At 43.6% G+C, this 20,401-nt stretch overlaps 1 protein-coding gene across 2 annotated transcripts in view; it reads right to left on the reverse strand.

Moving 5' to 3' along the window:
- The window catches only part of SNX14 (sorting nexin 14), a 112,767-nt gene extending 95,394 nt beyond the window's left edge, over positions 1-17,373 (reverse strand). The window contains exons 1-4 of one of the 2 annotated variants that reach the window (XM_040350052.1): positions 17,183-17,373; positions 6,868-6,988; positions 1,920-1,996; positions 1,753-1,831 (exon numbers count right to left, since the gene is read on the reverse strand). In XM_040350052.1, coding sequence (XP_040205986.1) covers positions 1,753-1,831; positions 1,920-1,996; positions 6,868-6,988; positions 17,183-17,319 — 414 coding nt within the window. In that variant the 5' untranslated portion in view covers positions 17,320-17,373. The remainder of the gene's footprint in view (positions 1-1,752; positions 1,832-1,919; positions 1,997-6,867; positions 6,989-17,182) is intronic. The other variant, XM_040350053.1, reaches the window with a different exon arrangement.
- Positions 17,374-20,401: the final 3,028 nt, after the last annotated feature.

Consider the following 20,401-nt stretch of genomic DNA (forward strand, 5'->3'; position numbering starts at 1 on the left):
AGCTGTGAATGCACAGCTCAGTGTACATTTCTTGCGGGTATAAGGATGAATAACTCTGGCGCATGCTCGAGACTTACACAAACCCGGTACGATCACTTAAAATGGCTTAAAGCAGAGCTCCACCCAAAAATGGAGCTTCCGCTTTTCGGAAACCCTCCCCCCTCCGGTGTCACATTTGGCACCTTTCAGGGGGGAGGGGGGTGCAGATACCTGTCTAAGACAGGTATTTGCAACCACTTCCTGGGAACAACTCGTGCGGCAGACACGCCCCTACCCGCAGCCCCCTGCTGTCTCCTTGGAAATACACTGTTCCCAGGAGAGAGTGGGGACCAGTGATCACGCGGTGCGCTACTCGCACATGCGCAGTAGGGAACCGGGCAGTGAAGCCGTAACGCTTCACTTCCCGATTCCCTAACCACGGATGACAGCGGGTGCAGCCGAGGGACGAGCGATTGCTCGTCCTTGGCTGACGATATCGCGGGCAAGCTGGACAGGTATGTGTCCATTTTTTTTAAATCAGCAGCTGCAGTATTTGTAGCTGCTGGCTTTAAAAAATAAATAAAAAATTTGACAGAACCTCCACTTTATGTTCTTGGACCCAGAAGAAGACTAGGAGAAGATGTCAGAACCACCAAGGGAGCTCAAGAATGTAGCTTCGCTGGTGAAGAGGTGGGTATAGTTCAGCCTTTAATAGCTTGCATTAACTGATATCATAAGCAGATCAAACTCATCCCTTTGATCTTGCAGATGAATGAAACAAAGAAGATACAAAGTAAGGCTGGGTTCACATTGGTGCGATGCGAGAACCCTGCGAATCCACTACACGTTCCCGCTTTGCACCCGACTCGCACGGCAGTTCACACTGCCATATGCGAACTGCTGGGGAGTGTCATACAATGTTAACGACACCCCCATTTCAGCTCGCATATCGCACTGCGAACTGACAGTTCGGACATGAATCGTATTGCTTAGGTGTGAACACCCATGCAATCCGATTCTGGTGCGGACCAAAAAAAGGGTCCTGTGCTTGTTTGGTCTGAATGCGGTGCGATATCAGCCATACTATATGTATGGCTGAAATCGCATTGCACGGACATCGCATGTGATCTGCGGTGCAAAACACATGCGATATCGCACAGGGAACCAGTGTGAACCGGGCCTAAGGGCTCTTTCACATGGGTGGACTTTGGCAGCAGATCCGCCTGCTTAGTGGGGGATCTGTCCACTGGTCACCGCTGAGCAGGCGGATAACCGGTCCATTCCACTTATGCAGAGCAGACACGGACACAGCCCCCTTTCCTCTATGGCCGGTTGGATGGAAACTAACCGCCTGTCCTCTGATCCAATCCACTAGACGGATGGCGAACAGATCCCCCATCTGTCTGTTTTTAGCGGATCAGGATCGGAGGTCAGCGGTTGACAACTGACACATGTCCGTTACCATCCCCCGACTTCATAGAGGGCAATGGATGGTTAAATTGAGTCCGCCTAAAAAACTGACAGGTGGACCCGATTGGTCCGCCCCTGTGAAAGGGGACTAACAATGATTCTTTGCATGTCTGTATTATACGCCTGAACAGTGTTTATATGTTTGTATATGAGTACATTTCGGAGCATGGTATAGGGATCATGTTCTTTTACAATTTTAGTTGCCATATAAGTGAACACCTTTAGCCTGTTCTCACTGAGAATATTGATAAGAACAGAGGGTATTTACCATTACAGTCTGAAGTCAAGTTTAGAAAATGTTACCTCTGCCAGAGATGTATCAACCTTTGATGGAACCTTCAAATTAAGCCATGGCTGATAGTTTTCTAACTGCAAAGTAGGTCTGAAAGCAGTAGAAAATGTTACGATTATGTAATAGTCACTGTAAGTTAAAGCAAATACTATTCATTGATTGAATTTTTCAACCTTACCTATGTCTTTTACATTTAACCTTGCCACACACCGCACAACTATGTCCTTGTGGGAAAAGTTCTTGAAGTTCAGGTTGCTAAAGATACAATAATGCATTATGTTAAAGTGATTGTAAAGGTTTTTTTTGTTATTATTATTAAAATAACAAACATGGTATACTTACCTCCACTGGTGCTCGAGGCCCCTCCTCTTCTGGGCCAGTTGCTATAGGGGCACACCTGCGGGCCCACTCCTCAGGAAGATGAGCCGTGGGTGTCCATTGACATAAAGACAGCGTGGCTCGGCCCCTCCCCTTGCTTTCGGCTCACAGATTGGATTGACAGCAGTAGGAGCTACTTGTGCCGATTTTCAAGGTTGTTTTTATTTTTTTTGGCAGCACTAAAGTTTTAATAATATCCAAAACAATCTAAAAAAGGTCCCTTTGTTTTATTATTTAATTTTTTTTATACCCTCTAGCAAGCTTCTGCATGGGACTGCAGTTATATCACAATTTGCAGCCTACCTCTTTCATAACTATAAAGGGAGATGGGGAGGAATTATGCACTAGCCTAAAGCCTGGTACACACAAATGTTTTTTTTTTTCGTTCAACTCAGCTGCTATACTAACAGTCCAACGTCAGTACAGCAATCTCCTCCGTTGTGCTATTGTGTTCTGACAGAGAGATGCACGTGCCCCCCCCCCATTGGCTGACAGTGCTGATCGGAAGCCGGTCAGCTGCTGGTTTTCCAGCATACTTGGCCGACTTCAGTCAGACTGGCTGATATACACATGGGTCGAATGTCAGTCGGTTTTTACGGCACTGGCCAATGTCTCCCAACATTAAGCCCCGTGTGTACTAGGCATTCGTTTTCCCAGGTTTGGAGACAGACCCCTTAAGAAGGTAAAGTTCCAACAACTTTACAGATGTAGTAAGCAGACCAGCCCAAATAAATTCAAGACTGAAAATCGGAGGGGCACAACAATGTTCCAAAATGTAACAGTGAGCGTTTTTTTTTCCCTTCCTACAGCGAGGGAAAAAGGTATTCAATCCCCTGCTGATTTTGTACGTTTGCCCACTGACAAAGAAATTATCAGTCTATAATTTGAATGGTAGGTTTATTTTAAGAGACAAAGTAACAAAAATATTGAGAAAAAAGCAATTTCAAAAAAGTTATAAATTGATTTTTATTTTAATGAGTAAAATAAGTATTTGACCCCTTTCGCAAAACATGACTTGGTACTTGATGGCAAAACCCTTGTTAGCAATCACAGAGGTCAGACGTTTCTTGTAGTTGGCCAGCAGGGATGCCCACATCTCAGGAGAGATTTTGTCCCACTTCTCTTTGCAGATCCTCTCCAAGTCATTGAGATATTAAGGCTGATGTTAGGTAACTCAAATCTTCAGCTCCCTCCACAAATTTTCTATGGGATTAAGGTGTGGAGACTGGCTAGGACCTTAATGTGCTTCTTCTCGAGCCACGCCTTTGTTGCCTTGGCTGTGTGTTTTGGGTCCTCATGCTGGAATACCCATCCATGACCCATTTTCAATGCCCTGGCTGAGGGAATGAAGTTCTCACCCAAGATTTGACTATAAATGGCCCCTCCCATTGTTCCTTTGATGCGCTAAAGTTGTCCTGTGTCCTTGTCACCATCTCTTGTAGCCCATTCCGGCCTTCTCCCTGACATCCTTGGGCAGCTCTTTGGTCTTGGCCATGGTGGAGAGATTGGAATCTGATTGATTGCTTCTGTGGACAGGTGTCTTTAATACAGGTAACAAGCTGAGACTAGGAGCACAATACAGGTAGAATTCTACCTGTATAGAAGACACCTGGGAGCCAGAAATCTTGCTGATTGGTAGAGGATCAAATACTTATTTCACTCATTAAAATGCAAATCAATTTTTTACCTTTTTTGAAATGTGTTTTTCTGGATATTTTTGTTATTCTGTCTCTCACTGTTAAAATAAACTGACCATTAAAATGATAGACTGATCATTTCTTTGTCAGTGGGCAAACGTATAAAATCAGCAGGGGTTCAAATACTTTTTTCCCCTCACTGTATAGGCAAAAAAAATGTTTTTCATTTTGGATAGAGCAAGGAAGGTTTTTTTTTGCCATCTGTGTCCCATTGCAGAGATTTCCCTTCACTTCCTGTCCCATAGCCAAATAGGAAATCCCTGTAAAACAAGAGAAATCCTTGGGGACCCCCCAGGCCACCAGAACCAGTGTACCTATTGGAAGATTTTGCCTCTATTACTTTTCTAAGGACAACCCAAAATTTGGGTAACTCTCTTACTTTCACTTTCAACGATAATGGTAAACAGGAACAATAGAAAGGTTGAATCTCCTTAAAGCGGTAGTTCACCCTCACTGACATGATTTTACCATCGAGACAGGCATTGTAGCGCGAGCTACAGTATGCCTGTCCCGATTTTTTTAACCCCGGACTCACCTTGTAATCGTACATTATAGATTTCGGCTCCCGCGGGGAATGGGCATGCCTATGGAGAGGGAGGATGATTGACGGCCGGCCCTGGCACGTCACTCTCCCCGAAGACAGCCGGAGTAGGTCTCGGCTCTTCACGGCGCCTGCGCACAGGCTATGCGCAGGCGCCGTGAAGAGCCAAGCCTATTTCGGCTATTTCCGGAGAAGCGTGACGCGCCAGAGCCGGCCGTCAATCATCCTCCGTCTCCATAGGCACGCCCATTCACCAAGGGGAGTCGGTATCTTCGATGTACGAGTAAACGGTGAGTACGGGGAAAAAAAAATCGGGACAGGCATACTGTAGCTCGCGCTACAATGCCCGATTTTATGGTAGAACAAAAAATTTTTTTTTTTTTTTTGGGTTTATAGGGTGAACCCCCGCTTTAATGTGGCACAGACACCAATAAAAACTGGCAGGTGTTCTAATCCCTCTCCACTCCATCCAAAACTAAAAAAAAAAAATTTTGCTTTTAGTTATACTTTAAGTTTGATCAAAGGGGACCTTTAACTGTATTGACCAACTTTTGTGATCCAAGCCCCCAAAGGTTATAATTATATAAGATTTATATACACCAACGGTTTTTGTTCAGCCCTTTACAAAAAAAAGCCAGATAGCAAGATTACAATACAGTTTCTTACAAGAGGGTTAGATGGGCCCTGCTCATGACAGCTTACAATCTAAATTGTGACACTATTAAGGACTAGTTACTTGTTTCTGTAAAGCAACAATTATATTAAACTAGCTGAATACCCGGCGTTGCCCGGTCTTCCTATCTTAACCTTTTGGGGAGGAAAATCATAGTAATATAAATATACCCATCTTTTATATAAGGGTGTAGGTAAGGGTTAATTTAACTGTCATATATTTTTATTTGGCATATAAGTAATATGTGTAGCAGGTATTATTGAAATATCTCCAGGCGTACAGAAGTTATGTGGGAACATACATTTCCCATTGATTTGCATGGGACTTTAAACAAAAACCCCGACCCTCACAAATGGGGGTAGTTAAGGGATAAATTAACTATCCTATAGTTTAAGTGGACATATAAGTAACATGTGACCAAGTGTTATTGAAATATCTACAGCCGTTTGGAAGTTATGAAGTAACATGTATTTCCCATAGAGTTGAATGGGACTTTAAAGGAAAACCCTGACCATGGCAAATGGGGGTGGGTAAGGGTTAAACCACCTATCCTATGTTTGTTGCTGACATATAAGTAACATGTGTGCCAAGTTTCATGTTAATATCTTTAGCCGTTTGGACGTGATGCTGGAACATACATACATACATACATACACACACACACACACACACACGTTGAGTTTTATATATATAGATTGTATACTGTTTATTTAGAAAAAAAAACTACTTCCTATAATTAACCACTTGCCGCCCGCCAATGACAAATTGACGTCGGCAAAGTGGTTGTAATATCCTGAGTGGACGTCATATGACGTCCTCAGGATATTGAGCCGATGCGCGCCCCCCGGGGCGCGGATCGCAGCGATCGTTGTTGCAGGGTGTCAGTCTGACACCCTGCAACACCGATCAAGGTAAAGAGTCTCTCACAGAGACTCTTTACCACATGATCACCCGTGTCCAATCACGGCTGATCACGATGTAAACAGGAAAAGCCGGTATTTGGCTTTTCCTCACTCGCGTCTGTCAGACGCGAGTAGAGGAGAGCCGATTGGCTGCTCCTGTGACGGGGGGTTTGTGCTAATCGATTATCAGCACAGTCCCCCCGAGGATGCCCACTGGACCACCAGGGATGCAAAAAAAAAAAAACACACAGGTATGCCACCCTAGACCACCAGGGATGGCAATGACACAAAAAATGGATGCCAATCAGTGCCCACAATGGGCATCACTGATTGGCAGGCATTGTTTGGCACTGATTGGCATCCATTAGTACAACAACACATACAATAGTGCCCATCTATGCCCATCCGTACCACCTAATAGTGCCCATCCATGCCGCCTATCAGTGCCCATCCGTGCCACCTATCAGTGCCCATCCGTGCTGCCTATCCGTGCCCATCTGTGCCGCCTATCCGTGCCGCCTATCAGTGCCCATCAATGCCACCTCATCGGTGCCCATCAGTGCCGCCTTTTCAGTGCCCGTCAGTGCAGTACCATCAGTGCCCATCAGTGAAGGAGAAAACATACTTATTTACAATGTTTTATATTTTATATTTCGGTCTTTTTTTTTTTTTTTGCAGAAAATAAATATCCCAGAGGTGATCAAATACCACCAAAAGAAAGCTCTATTTGTGGGTACAAAATGATAAAAATGTAGTTTGGGCACAGTGTAGCACGACTGCGCAATTGTCATTCAAAGTGCAACAGTGCTGAAAGCTAAAAATTGGTCTGGGCGGGAAGGTGTATAAGTGCCCTGTATGGAAGTGGTTAATAAGCAAATTTTTTTTTTTTGCACGGTTTTTAAAATCAAAGCAGTTCAAGTCTCCAAATGACATACCTTTGGTTTGTATTTGATATTAAATAGAATATTAGGAAGAAGGGAGTCTGGTTCCAGTGAACAGTATAATGTAACAACTCCAGCGAGGAAAGACCAGAAGATCATGAGAATGTGAAGATATCTGGAAAAACAAAAATGAAACAAAATGTAAGTATAAAGAGGTAGCTTAGAAAAGTTGATTCAAAACTAAACCCATTGATCTAATGTTTCCCAGGGTATGCCGAGAATGGTGGTTGTCACAATTGCTTGTGATCTCAACTGAACTGTCAAGCAATCAAATGGCTGCCGCCGTAACTGATCACATGTGCAACACCATGGCAAGAGCGGATCAAACAGAGGCTAAAATTGCAGCTTGCTTGGCTGTAAAGGATACGAGTATTAATTTCATCTAAGGATTTGCACCCCATCCACACTTGTGCGACTTGTAATGCGAGAAGTCCCACATCAAAGTCACATGACAAGTCATACCCCACGTTTTCCAATGAAAGCCATTCATCTATGGGAGATGTAAAGTTGTAGAGACTTCAAAGTAGCTCATGCACTACTTTGGTCAGACTTTCATGTAACTTGGGGGCCATAGACTTCAATATTAATCCTAATTTGCAGAGGGACAAGTCACACCCATCCAACGTTGCATCAAAGTTGCACTCAAAAGTCGCACAAGTGTGAATGAAGTCTTAGAAATCACACAATGCCAAAATGTTGTTAGAACATGAAAACTACTTCATGCAAAAAAAAGAACTCTGAGGCTGGATTCACATTTATGCACTTGCACTACAGCACAATTTTGATGTGCTTCATCATGGAATACCGAGAAAATAATGGAGCTGCAAAAAAGATAAAGCAACCAGAGGAATTGACCACAGTACCTTATCAGAATCCAGTTGTCTTCTGTTAACTCAAATAAACACCGGTATATACGGTACTTGCGCAACTGTGGCAGATTAGAGCCGACAATTAAAGCGTTACCACAAAAATGTATTTCACTGTCCCTCTATTATAACGAGGCATAACACACATGGTAAATGTTTTTCTAAAACAAAGCTTATAAATAGTTTCACAGCCATCTTCAGGCCAGTCACGTGACTCCCGGCCAATCTCCTACTCCGATCCTGGGCTACTGCAGGAGGGGCCGAGATCTCCATCTAATGTCAGCCAGGGAGATGTGGCTGCTCAATCCCTCCCACTGTAGCCCTGGATCGGAGTAGGAGACCGGCCAGGAATCACGTGACCGGCCTGAAAATAGCTGTAAAACTGTATTTACAAGCTTTGTTTTAGAAAAACATTTACCCTGTGTGTTATGCATCGTTCTAATAGAGGGGCTGGCAGTGACAATCTTTTATTTTTTTAATATTAGCGGCAGAAGGGGGGCGGAGACAGAGACGTGGGAGCTGACAGGGAGGGAGGGGGTGAGGGGAACAGAGTAGGGCTGTGGATGACAAAAGCATACAAGCTGACCACTGTGGTCAGGGCTCAGTAGCCATGATTTTCGTGGTCAGCGCAGAGAGCGCGATACAGGAAGTGGCTTGATCAACCAGAATTTTTACAGTTTAGAGAGGGGTAGATTAAACAGCACAGGCACTGTTGGCTGATGTCACAGAGCCGGTCCAGGTTCTGGCAAGATCGCGACCACGCAGTTGGGAACCACCCACATGCCTGGACCGGCACCCTTCTCAGCCTCTCAGCGAGCCGCTCTCTCCACAGCCCAGTGCTCCAGTGAGCGTAGGAGAGCAGAGAGTCGGTAACTGACAGCCACCAGCTCTCAGCTCACGGAACACTGAGAACAGAGTGATCGGTGGTGTTTGAACACTCAGTTCTCAGTGTTAGAGCCGGCAGAGGACTGATGCTGCATCCACCTAGGTAGGTATAAATCTGCAAAAGAAAAAAAAAATACTTCTCATTTAAAGTGTATCTAAAACTGAGGGTTAAAACGACTTTTTTTGCCAGGCAAGTCTAATTAGGAAGATTCCACTTCCTGTAGACCGAGCAGGAATGTGATGGTATCTTTTCAATGTGAAGGAAATTTCCTCTTCAATAGGTGTCCCCATTGGAGGATTTCCTCCCAACTCCTGTTTTGGTGTAAACATAGAATTAGAAAGAGTGAATATTCCCAATAGCAACACAGCAATAAAAAAACGAACAGTATTTCTACTCCGTCCTCAATCATTTCAACTCAAAAAATTGAATTTTCAACATACTTATAAATCCTTTTCCTGAAGTACCTGCTAATAGACAGCTTGCATCATAAATGGCACAGGGTCAATCCGAATGGTTCTGTGCCTTGTCATCACTATAATGGGTAATTCCCTTGATTAGGCCAGATTCCTATATGCTGTGGCAATGTAAGCAAATTGAAGAAACAAAGTGACATTTCAGCATCAGAGTTGGCCCAGTGCTGGTAGACAAATGGAAGTTATTTTATATGGGGGCCCTCATAATGTCATCTCATAAATTCCCTTGGGGACATTAACCACTTAAGACCCGGACCAAAATGCAGCTAAAGGACCAGGCCCCTTTTTGCAAATCGGGACTGCGTCGCTTTAACTGACAATTGTGTGGTCGTGCGACGTGGCTCCCAAACAAAATTGGCGTCCTTTTTTCCCCACAAATAGAGCTTTCTTTTGCTGGTATTTGATCACCTCTGCGGTATTTATTTTTTGCGCTATAAACAAAAAAAGAGCGACAATTTTGAAAAAAATGCAATATTTTTTACTTTTTGCTATAATAAATATTCCACAAAAATATATAAAAAAAAAATGTCCTCCTCAGTTTAGGCCGATATGTATTCTTCTACCTATTTTTGGTAAAAAAAAAAAATCGCAATAAGCGTTTATCGGTTGGATTGCGCAAAATGTATAGAGTTTACAAAATAGGGGATAGTTTTATTGCATTTTTATCAATTTTTTTTTTTTTACTACTAATGGCGGCGATCAGCGATTTTTTTTTCATGACTGCGACATTATGGCGGACACTTCGGACAATTTTGACACATTTTTGGGACCATTGTCATTTTCACATAAAAAAATGCATTTAAAATGCATTGTTTATTGTGAAAATGACAATTGCAGTTCGGGAGTTAACCACAGGGGGCGCTGATGGGGTTATGTGTGACCTGAAGTGTGTTTACAACTGTAGGGGGTGTGGCTGTAGGTGTGACGTCATCGATTGTGTCCCCCTATAAAAGGGATGACACGATCGATGCTGCCGCCACAGTGAAGAACGGGGAAGCCGTGTTTACACACGGCTCTCCCTGTTCTTCAGTTCTGGGGACCGATCGCGGGACTCCAGCGGCGATCGGGTCCGCGAGTCCCGTAGCTTCGGACCGGGTCGCGGGCGTGCACCTGCGATTGGGTACTAGTACAGGACGTACCTGTATGTGGATGTGCCCAGCCGTGCCATCCTGCCGACGTATATGTGCAGGATGGCGGTCCTTAAGTGGTTAATCAAGCAATTAGTAACAGGGATGTAGACTGCCTCGCACTTTGCAAAGTCTCTACAAAAAAGACTGCATGTCTGTATTTCTGGGCAGCTAACTGCAACAGATTTCAAAGGCCTTGGATGGATCTATTACTGAAGAAGAGACAGATTTTCACTCTAAACAGACTCACAATTGGAAAGTAGTCAGGGGAAGGATTCACTACGTCTTCGTGCAACTTCAGAACAGCCAAACGAGGCAGTTATGACAAGCCGTAACCCTTGCAATAAATCTGTTGCACAATCTGTTTTGCTGCTCCTTTTTAGCATTGCCTTGCTCTGTGACAGAATTATTCATTTCACAGTGTATAGTCAATTTCCAAAAACATGCACCCAACTATATACCCTTTTATATCTCTCCATAGAACACCTACAACTGTACCCCAATGGCTTCTTTTTCACCTACAGCCGTACTGCACACTGTAAGGCTCAGTTCACACCTCAGCGTTTTGTAGTTTGAAGCTCAAAAATGCTGGAGGAGAAAAAAAAAATGATTCTCCATGGAGGAGGTTCACATCTCCACTCCAAGTCACCTGAAGCTCAAAAAAGTTCTGGAGCTCTTTTTGTACACACTCGCACGTTTTTGTGCAATATTCTGCTCAAAGATATATATATATATTTTTTTTGTGAGCTGGCGCCATCTGCTGGTGAGCCGTTGGTATTACAAGTTATTACCACCAGATGTGTGAGCTGGCGTCATCTGGTGGTGGCCGTTGGTATTACAAGTTAAGCATTACAAGTTAAACAGCAATTCTAATGTAATTTTTCACTGCCATCTTCTTCCCTCTAATTAGAACCCACAAACATTATATATATTTTTTTATCCTAACACCCTAGAGAATAAAATGGCGATCGTTGCAATACTTTCTGTCACGCCGTATTTGCGCAGCGGTCTTACAAGCGCACTTTTTGGGGAAAAAATTACACTTTTTTTAATTAAAAAATAAGACAACAGTAAAGTTATCCCCATTTTTTTTAATATTATGAAAGATTATGTTACGCCGAGTAAATTTATACCCAACATGTCACGCTTCAAAATTGCGTCCGCTCGTGGAATGCCGACAAACTTTTACCCTTTAAAATCTTCATAGGCGACGTTTAAAAAAATCTACAGGTTGCATGTTTTGAGTTACAGAGGAGGACTAGGGCTAGAATTATTGCTCTCGCTCTACCAATCGCGGCGATACCTCACATGTGTGGTTTGAACACCATTTACATATGCGGGCGCTGCTCACGTATGTGTTCGCTTCTGCGCGCAAGCTCGTCGGGACGGGGGCGCGTTTTCTGGCTCCTAACTTTTTTAGCTGGCTCCTAGATTCCAAGCAAATTTGTCAAACCCTGTACTAATACATAAATAATAATTAACCCCTAAAAAAAAAAAAAAAAGAAATACATGAATTTTATTATTAATATAATAAACACCCAAACCCGGACAAAAGAAAATACATTATTATTAATTATTAAAAAAATTTGTGTTGGGGTGTTTATTTTTTTTATTTTTTAAGTGTTAGGGGTTAATCATTTGTTATTACATACTATTATTTGATTGAATTTATTTATGGTTATTTTTGTGTATTTATTTTGCATTTATTATTATAAGGCCTCTTGCACACTGCAGCTTTTTTACTTAAAGTTAAAATACAGGTCCATTAATTGTAATGTGCCTATGCACACAGGCACATAAACAAATGCCATGCACTCTTCAGTAATAAATAAATAGAAAAATCTGCTTTTTGGTCAGTAATTTATGCCTCATGCGCGCAAATGCTAATTTACATATTGTGCAGAAAGAGAACGCGAGATCACATTTGCGCGAAAATGCGCGTATGCATATACGTGGAAATGCACGTAGATACGCGCAACTACATACCAAAAAAAAAAAGTCTGAAAAAGTAGATGCTCAAACAGGATGTGCAAGAAGCTATAGTAGTAGTACAAAGACCCTAACAAAAAATAAATAAACCTAACCCCAACCCCTAACCTTAAAGTAGAAGTCCACCCTAATTCCCAATGGGATAAAATCCGATGGAATTTTCCGTCGGAATTCCGTTCAAGCTGTCTTGCGTACACACTGTCAGACCAAATTCCGACCGCCCAAAACGTGACGTAAAACACTACGTCGAGCCGAGAAAAATGAAATTCAATGCTTTCGAGCATGCGTCGACTTGATTCTGAGCATGCATGTTTTTTTCTCCGTCGGAGTTCCACACAGACGATCGGAATTTCCGATCAGATTTTTTTCCCCATTGAAAAAAACAAAAGAAAACATGTTCTATTTCTAAACTCTGACGGAAAAAAGTCTGATGTGGCCCACACACGGTCGGGATATTAGATGAAAAAATTCAGTGTGACTTTTTTTTAATTGGAAATTCCGATCGTGTGTACAAGGCATAACACTAAAATCTCTGCATCTACAGATATCCACAAACTAACAGCCTTTCTAACACTGTAAAGAAAAAATCAGTATACATACCTTTTCTGAAGTTGATCTGACCCAATCCCACGCTGAGCTGTGAGCCGCGGCTTCACTGTGAAGGCGTGTGCAGAGGACATGTCCGACAGCGGAAGCCCCATAGTAACTCTATTGCCGCATACACATGGTCGTTTTTTGTGATGAAAAAAAAACGTCATTTTTAAAAACGTCATTTAAAATGACCGTGTGTGGGGAAAACGTTGTTTTATGTCTTCTGAAAAACGACAAAAAAAAAATTCGAACATGCTTCAATTTTTTATGTCGTTTTTCAAAACGTTGTTTTTTGTGTCATAAAAAATGATCGTGTGTGGGCTAAAACGACGTTTAAAACAACGTTTTTAAACCCGTGCATGCTCAGAAGCAAGTTATGACGCGAGCTTGAATGGAACAGAGTGCCGCCGTACGTGTTGTACGTAACCGCGTTTTGCTAGAGCATTTTGAAAAAACGATGGTGTGTAGGCAACGTCGTTTTTTAAAATGAAGTTTGAAAACGTTGTTTTTTATCATGAGAAAAAACAACGTTTTTTTACAAGACAAAAAACGACCGTGTGTACGCGGTATAAGGGTGAGGTCACGTCCCATTCATTTCACAGACATGCCTCATAAGACAGCTCTCACTGTTAAAGGTCTCCCTATTATAGATTTACCCTCTGTTCCTGTTTCAGGAACAACTTTTTTTTTTTTTTGGATTCCTTATAAGTTCTGTCCTCCAGCCATTGGTCAACGGGGCAAACAGAGGGTTCAATGTCCTAAGTGGACATAAACAGAAATCGAGCGTGTTCTCTACTAAAAAAAACAAACAAAACACATACATTGGTAACGTGTCTACCAATACTGTCCCAACTTTTTCACTGCAGATCCAAGCCAATAAGCCAAATATGTACACTTTTGCTAGTATGTTTAAAACACTATATACAGTGTTACAAAAAAAAAAAAAAAAGACCTGTTACACAGTGAAGAACAAGAATAACCACTTTGATTGAATGGACTGTAAGGCTTAATGTACACGGGACGTTTTACAACCTCTCATGAACAGTTTAATTTGACAGATAGTAAACAACGTTTAAAAAATAGGATTTTTTGTACTCACCGTAAAATCCTTTGCTCTGTCGTCCATGGACAGACACAGCTCTTTAAATCTTGACTTGTAGATTATGTTCCTGTTCTATAGGAGAGGAATCCTCTCCTATAGAACAGGAACATAACCCACAAGTCAAGATTTAAGGAGCTGTGTCTGTCCATGGACGAAAAGAGAAAATCGGTTTTGCCGCGTTCACGTTTAGAATCGTTTTTTTTTTTTAACCACTTCAATACAGGGCATTTTCACCCCCTCCCTGCCCAGACCAATTTTTCGTTTTCAGCGCTGTCGCACTTTGAATGACAATTGCGCGGTCATGCAACACTGTACCCAAATTAAATCTATGGTTTTTTTCCCACAAATAGAGCTTTCATTTGGTGGTCTGCGGTTTTTATTTTTTGCACTATAAACAAAAGAAGAGCAACAATTTTGAAAAAAAAAAACAATATTTTTTACTGTTTAATTTAATAAATATCAATTGTTTTTTAAAAAATATATTTTTTTCCTCAGTTTAGGTCGATACGTATTCTTCTACATATTTTTGGTGAAAAAATTGCAATAAGCGTATATTAATTGGTTTGTGCAAAAGTTATAGCGTCTACAAAATAGGGGGTAGTTTTATTACATTTTTTTTTATTTTTTTACTAGTGATGGCGGTGATCTGCAATTTTTATTGTGACCCTGACATTGCGACGGACATATCGAACACTTTTGACACATTTTTGGAACCATTCACATTTATACAGCGATAAGTGCTATAAACTGCACTGATTACGGTGTAAATGGGACTGGCAGGGAAGGGATTAACACTAGGGGGCGCTGAAGGGGTTAATATGTTCCCTTGTGTGTGATTCTAACTGTAGGAGGCGGGGACTCACAAGGGGAGGAGACCGATGTGTGTTCCACTGTACTAGGAACACACATCGGTCTCCTCTCCTCTGACAGGAATTCAGTCTTGCCGTGATTGCTGGAAATCACGGGTGCCCGGCGGACATCGCGGCCGCTGGGCACACGCACCGGGTTTCCGAGCGATGCCCCCTAGCGGCCGCGAAGCAAAGGATGTCATATGACATACACTCGGAGCGAGAGACAGTTCCTGCCGACGTCATATAACTATGGCTCGGTAGGGAACTGGTTAAATTGTTAAAAACACCTGTAATCAAAACGTGGCTAAATGTGAGTTACCGCGTTTACAAGCGTTTCAAATGCCTCTGAATATCTGTCCTGAACGCATTTTTTTGCTTTGTAAAAAATGCTTCTAAACTCGACTGCCTATAAACGTCCCAGTGTACATGTCATGTACTGATAAGATAACAGAGAAGAGTTCAGGGGCAACTGAAAAAAATACCTAACTTTTCCTAAACGTCCGTATACCAGCAGCAGTGTACATGAAGCCTTACCGTTTATAATAAGATTTTCCATGCAGCCAAGGGGCCCCAGTAGTTTACAAATCATGGTACAGCATAAAGAAACAAAGCTTCCTAACATATCTTCCACAAAGCCTGGCTTAAAAAAACAGCATCCTGAGTGATCTGTGTCATCCTGAAGCTAGGAAAGATACCTTCCCCGTTCATCATGGAAATGAGCATAGAGATCCTGTATTATTTGTCCACAGATCCACACATGCACAGTTCACTCTCCTCCACCCCTGTCACTGCAGCATTGTGCTCAGGGACTCTGTGATGGATGAAGGAAAGCACACTGCACACGTGCAGATTTGTGGACGAGAGAGCGCTCAGCGCATGTGTGGATTTGTGGACGAGAGAGCGCTCAGTGCATGTGTAGATTTGTGGACGAGAGAGCGCTCAGAGCATGTGTAGATTTGTGGAGGAGAGAGCGCTCAGAGCATGTGTAGATTTGTGGACGAGAGAGCGCTCAGAGCATGTGTAGATTTGTGGAGGAGAGAGCGCTCAGCGCATGTGCGGATTTGTGGACGAGAGAGCGCTCAGAGCATGTGTAGATTTGTGGACAAGAGAGCGATCAGCGCATGTGCGGATTTGTGGGCGAGAGAGCGCCCAGCGCATGTGTGGATTTATAGGCGAGAAAGCGCTCAGCGCATGTGTAGATTTGTGGACAAGAGAGCGCTCAGCGCATGTGCGGATTTGTGGGCAAGAGAGCGATCAGCGCATGTGCGGATTTGTGGACAAGAGAGTGCTCAGCGCATGTGCGGATTTGTGGGCGAGAGAGCGATCAGCGCATGTGCGGATTTGTGGGCGAGAGAGCGCTCAGCGCATGTGTAGATTTGTGGACAAGAGAGTGCTCAGCGCATGTGCGGCTTTGTGGGCGAAAGAACGCTCAGCGCATGTGTAGATTTGTGGACGAGAGAGCGCTCAGCGCATGTGTAGATTTGTGGGCGAGAGAGCGCCCAGCGCATGTGTGGATTTATAGGCGAGAAAGCGCTCAGCGCATGTGTAGATTTGTGGACAAGAGAGCGCTCAGCGCATGTGCGGATTTGTGGGCAAGAGAGCGATCAGCGCATGTGCGGATTTGTGGGCAAGAGAGCGATCAGCGCATGTGCGGATTTGTGGACAAGAGAGTGCTCAGCGCATGTGCGGATTTGTGGGCAAGAGAGCGATCAGCGCATGTGCGGATTTGTGGGCGAGAGAGCGCTCAGCGCATGTGTAGATTTGTGGACAAGAGAGTGCTCAGCGCATGTGCGGCTTTGTGGGCGAAAGAACGCTCAGCGCATGTGTAGATTTGTGGACGAGAGAGCGCTCAGCGCATGTGTAGATTTGTGGGCGAGAGAGCGCCCAGCGCATGTGTGGATTTATAGGCGAGAAAGCGCTCAGCGCATGTGTAGATTTGTGGACAAGAGAGCGCTCAGCGCATGTGCGGATTTGTGGGCAAGAGAGCGATCAGCGCATGTGCGGATTTGTGGACGAGAGAGTGCTCAGCGCATGTGCGGATTTGTGGGCGAGAGAGCGATCAGCGCATGTGCGGATTTGTGGGCGAGAGAGCGCTCAGCGCATGTGTAGATTTGTGGATAAGAGAGTGCTCAGCGCATGTGCGCGAAAGAACGCTCAGCGCATGTGTAGATTTGTGGACGAGAGAGCGCTCAGCGCATGTGTAGATTTGTGGACAAGAGAGCGCTCAGCGCATGTGCGGATTTGTGGGCGAGAAAGCAAGATTTGTGTTTTTTGTGGAGGTTTTCTGTACACGTTATACTGGGATATTTGCAGTAAACTACTCAGACAATAACATAGGTTAAGCGACATACCAGTCTGATAGGCTGACAGAGGTAGAATACATAGGGGAGGGAGGGGGACACATCCCAGGAAGGAGCCCGTTACCTGAGCAGTAGGAGGGTAGACAAGGACAGAGTGAGCAGACTGAAGCACAGCAGCGGGTACTGCCTACAGATCTCCCGCACAGCTCCGATCCGTGCACGTTGTCTTATATGTGACCACATTCTACGGACCGGTGACATGACAGCTCCCGTATCCAGCCCTCTCCTCCTGAGGCTGCTCTTCCGGGAACGTGATCAGGCGGCCACCGCCACATACGTCATCACAGGCTGCACTACTTTCGCCATTTTGGAGTAGGTATCTGATTTGGGCTAACTAGTGAATACACAGAATGCCCTTCTTGAATACCTTTTGTTATTTATTTTTTTCCTTTGAAATATATTTGAAATATATATTAGTCTTTGGTGTGGTGGTTGAATTTGTTTTCCTTTTTTTAACAACTTGCCCTCCAGGAGATTTACCCCCCCCTTCCCTCATGACCAAGGCCACTTTTTGCAATAAGGCACTGCGTTAATTTAACTGACAATTGCGGGTCATGCAACACTGTACCCAAATAAAATTTATGTCCTTTTTTCCCCCACAAATAGAGCTTTCTTTTGGTGGTATTTAATCACCTCTAAAAAAAAGACAGACATTTTTGAAAAATAAAAATTATATATATATAATTTTTTTCAAAAATGTCTATTTTTTTCATTTTTAATGCAAAAAAAAACCTGTGTGTGTGTGTATATATTCACAAACAGTATATTTTTTACTTTTTGCTATAAAATATTCACAATAACCAATTTAGGCCACTATATATTCTGCTACATATTTTTGGTAAAATAAATCCCAATAAACTGATGTTGATTGGTTTGCGCAAAAGTTAGAGCGTCTACAAACTATGGGATATTGTTTATTATTTATTACTAATATCAGCAATCAGCGACTTATAGCAGGGCCGCAATATTGCAATGGACAATCAAGTGATCAGTTCTAAATATAAATAAATATGAATATATATGCACTGTCACTGTGCCAATGACACTGGCTGGGAAGGGGTTAACATCAGGGCCGATCAAAGGGTGTCCCTAACCTGTGTTTATGTCAACTGTGTGAGGTGCTTTAACTAATTTATCCCCCCCCCCCCTATCATAACAGCGATCTGCCTTGTTTATGTAGGCAGATTGCAGTTCTGTGTCTCTGGGTGCCAGTGTTCTGCCGATGAAAGTCCCCTGGCGGATAATGCCCGCGCAGTACGAACCACAACGGAGGAGCCAAAAATCTCTGAAGTTGAACAGCTGTGATTCATCCGTACACAGCGCCTGCGCAATGAGGCCGACATTGTGCCACACGCTGCTGCACACTCTGCAAGGGGCAGGTCTATAACAATTATATCGTCTAAGGGGCAGATTGCTACAGAAGAGGCGGAATTTTAAATTGATGGGCAGTACTGATAAATTGGGGGTGGTTTTATCAATAAACTACACGTGTTTGCAGGGTGTGTTTAACCACTTGCTTACTGGGCACATAAACCCCCTTCATTCCCAGGCGAAATTTCAGCTTCCGGCACTGCGTCGCTTTAACTGACATTTGCTCGGTCGTGCGACGTGGCTCCCAAACAAAATTGACGTCCTTTTTTCCCCACAAATAGAGCTTTATTTTGGTGGTATTTGATCACCTCTGCGGTTTTTATTTTTTGCGCTATAAACAAAAAAAGAGCGACAATTTAAAAAAAATATATATATTTTTTACTTGTTGCTATAATAAATATCCCAATTTTTAAAAAAAAAAAAATATTTTTTCTCAGTTAAGGCCGATACGTATTTTTCGACGTATTTTTGTAAAAAAAAAAAAATCGCAATAAGCGCAAAATGGTTTGGTTTGCGCAAAAGTTATAGCGCCTACAAAATGGGGAACATAATTATGATTTTTTTTTATTCTTTTTTTTTTTTACTAGTAATGGCGGCGATCTGCGATTTTTATTGGGACTGCGATATTGCGGCGGACGTATCGGACACTTTTGACACAAATTTGGGACCATTCACATTTATACAGCAATCAGTGCTATAAAAATGCACTAATTACTGTATAAATGTGACTGGCAGTGAAGGGGTTAACACTAGGGGGTGAGGAAGGGGTTAAATGTGTAGCCTGGGTGTGTTCTAACTGTGTGGGGGGAGTGGGGTGACTGGGGGAGGTGACCGATGCTGTGTCCCTATGTACAAGAGACACAGATCGGTCTCCTCTCCTCTGACAGCACGTGAAGCTCTGAGTTTACACACAGAGCTCCACGTCCCTGCTCAGTTACCGACGATCGCGTGTACCCCGCGGACATCGCGGCCGCCAGGTACACGCATCGGCTCTTCAGCGATGCGCCGGGACAGTGTTTACCCGCTGCGCGCCCCCCAGAGGCGCGCACGGGTAATGCACTTGAAATGACGTCCAAAGACGTCCAGTTGGCACCTGAGAGCTGCGCTGTTGACGTCTTTTGTCAATAGCACGGGTCTCAAGTGGTTAAACAAATGAAGGGCGGGTTTTGCAATATTGATGGGCGGGTTTGCAGTGTAATTTATTGATAAAAAACTATCCCCAAATTATCAGCACTGTCCATCAATTTAAAATTCTGCCTCTTCTGTAACCATCCAGCCCTTAGACCAGTGATTCTCAACCCTCTAGTGCCATGACCCCTTGATAAAATTTCCTAAGTTGTGGGGACCCCTAACAGTAAAATTATTTTCATAGCGTGAGTTGTCAGCACCCAAGGCAAGACAAGTAATTTGCGCTCCTAACCCACGGACATTTAGCGCTTCCTGAGTCTCTTACAGTATTAAAACCCCTTATGGTACATTTTGGGATGTACCACTCTTCTCTTTGTTTACCTTTCTTTCCCTTTTATCTCTCTCTATCCAGGAACAGCCCAGCTGGGCGGCCACAGGCTCCAGGGACAGCCACAAAAGGGCTGGGAGAGTGATGCAGGCTTCAGGAACAGCAAGGGATTCAGTGACCCCTGGCAAATCATCATCCGACCCCCAGGTTGAGAACCATTGCCTTAGACGATATAATCGTTATAGACCCGCCCCTCGCAGAGTTGCACGAGCAGCGGCAGCGTGTGGCACAATGTCGGCCTCATTGTGCAGGCGCCGTGTACAGCTGAATCACAGCTGTACATCTTCAGAAATATTTGTCGCCTCAGTTGTGGTCCGGCCTGCGCAGTACAGGGCTGGCATTTTCCGCCGGGGGACCTTTCTGAGCAGGACACCGGCAGACATCAAGTACCCAGCA

The sequence above is a fragment of the Rana temporaria genome, chromosome 4 (genome assembly GCF_905171775.1).
Source record: "Rana temporaria chromosome 4, aRanTem1.1, whole genome shotgun sequence".
Taxonomy (NCBI): domain Eukaryota; kingdom Metazoa; phylum Chordata; class Amphibia; order Anura; family Ranidae; genus Rana; species Rana temporaria.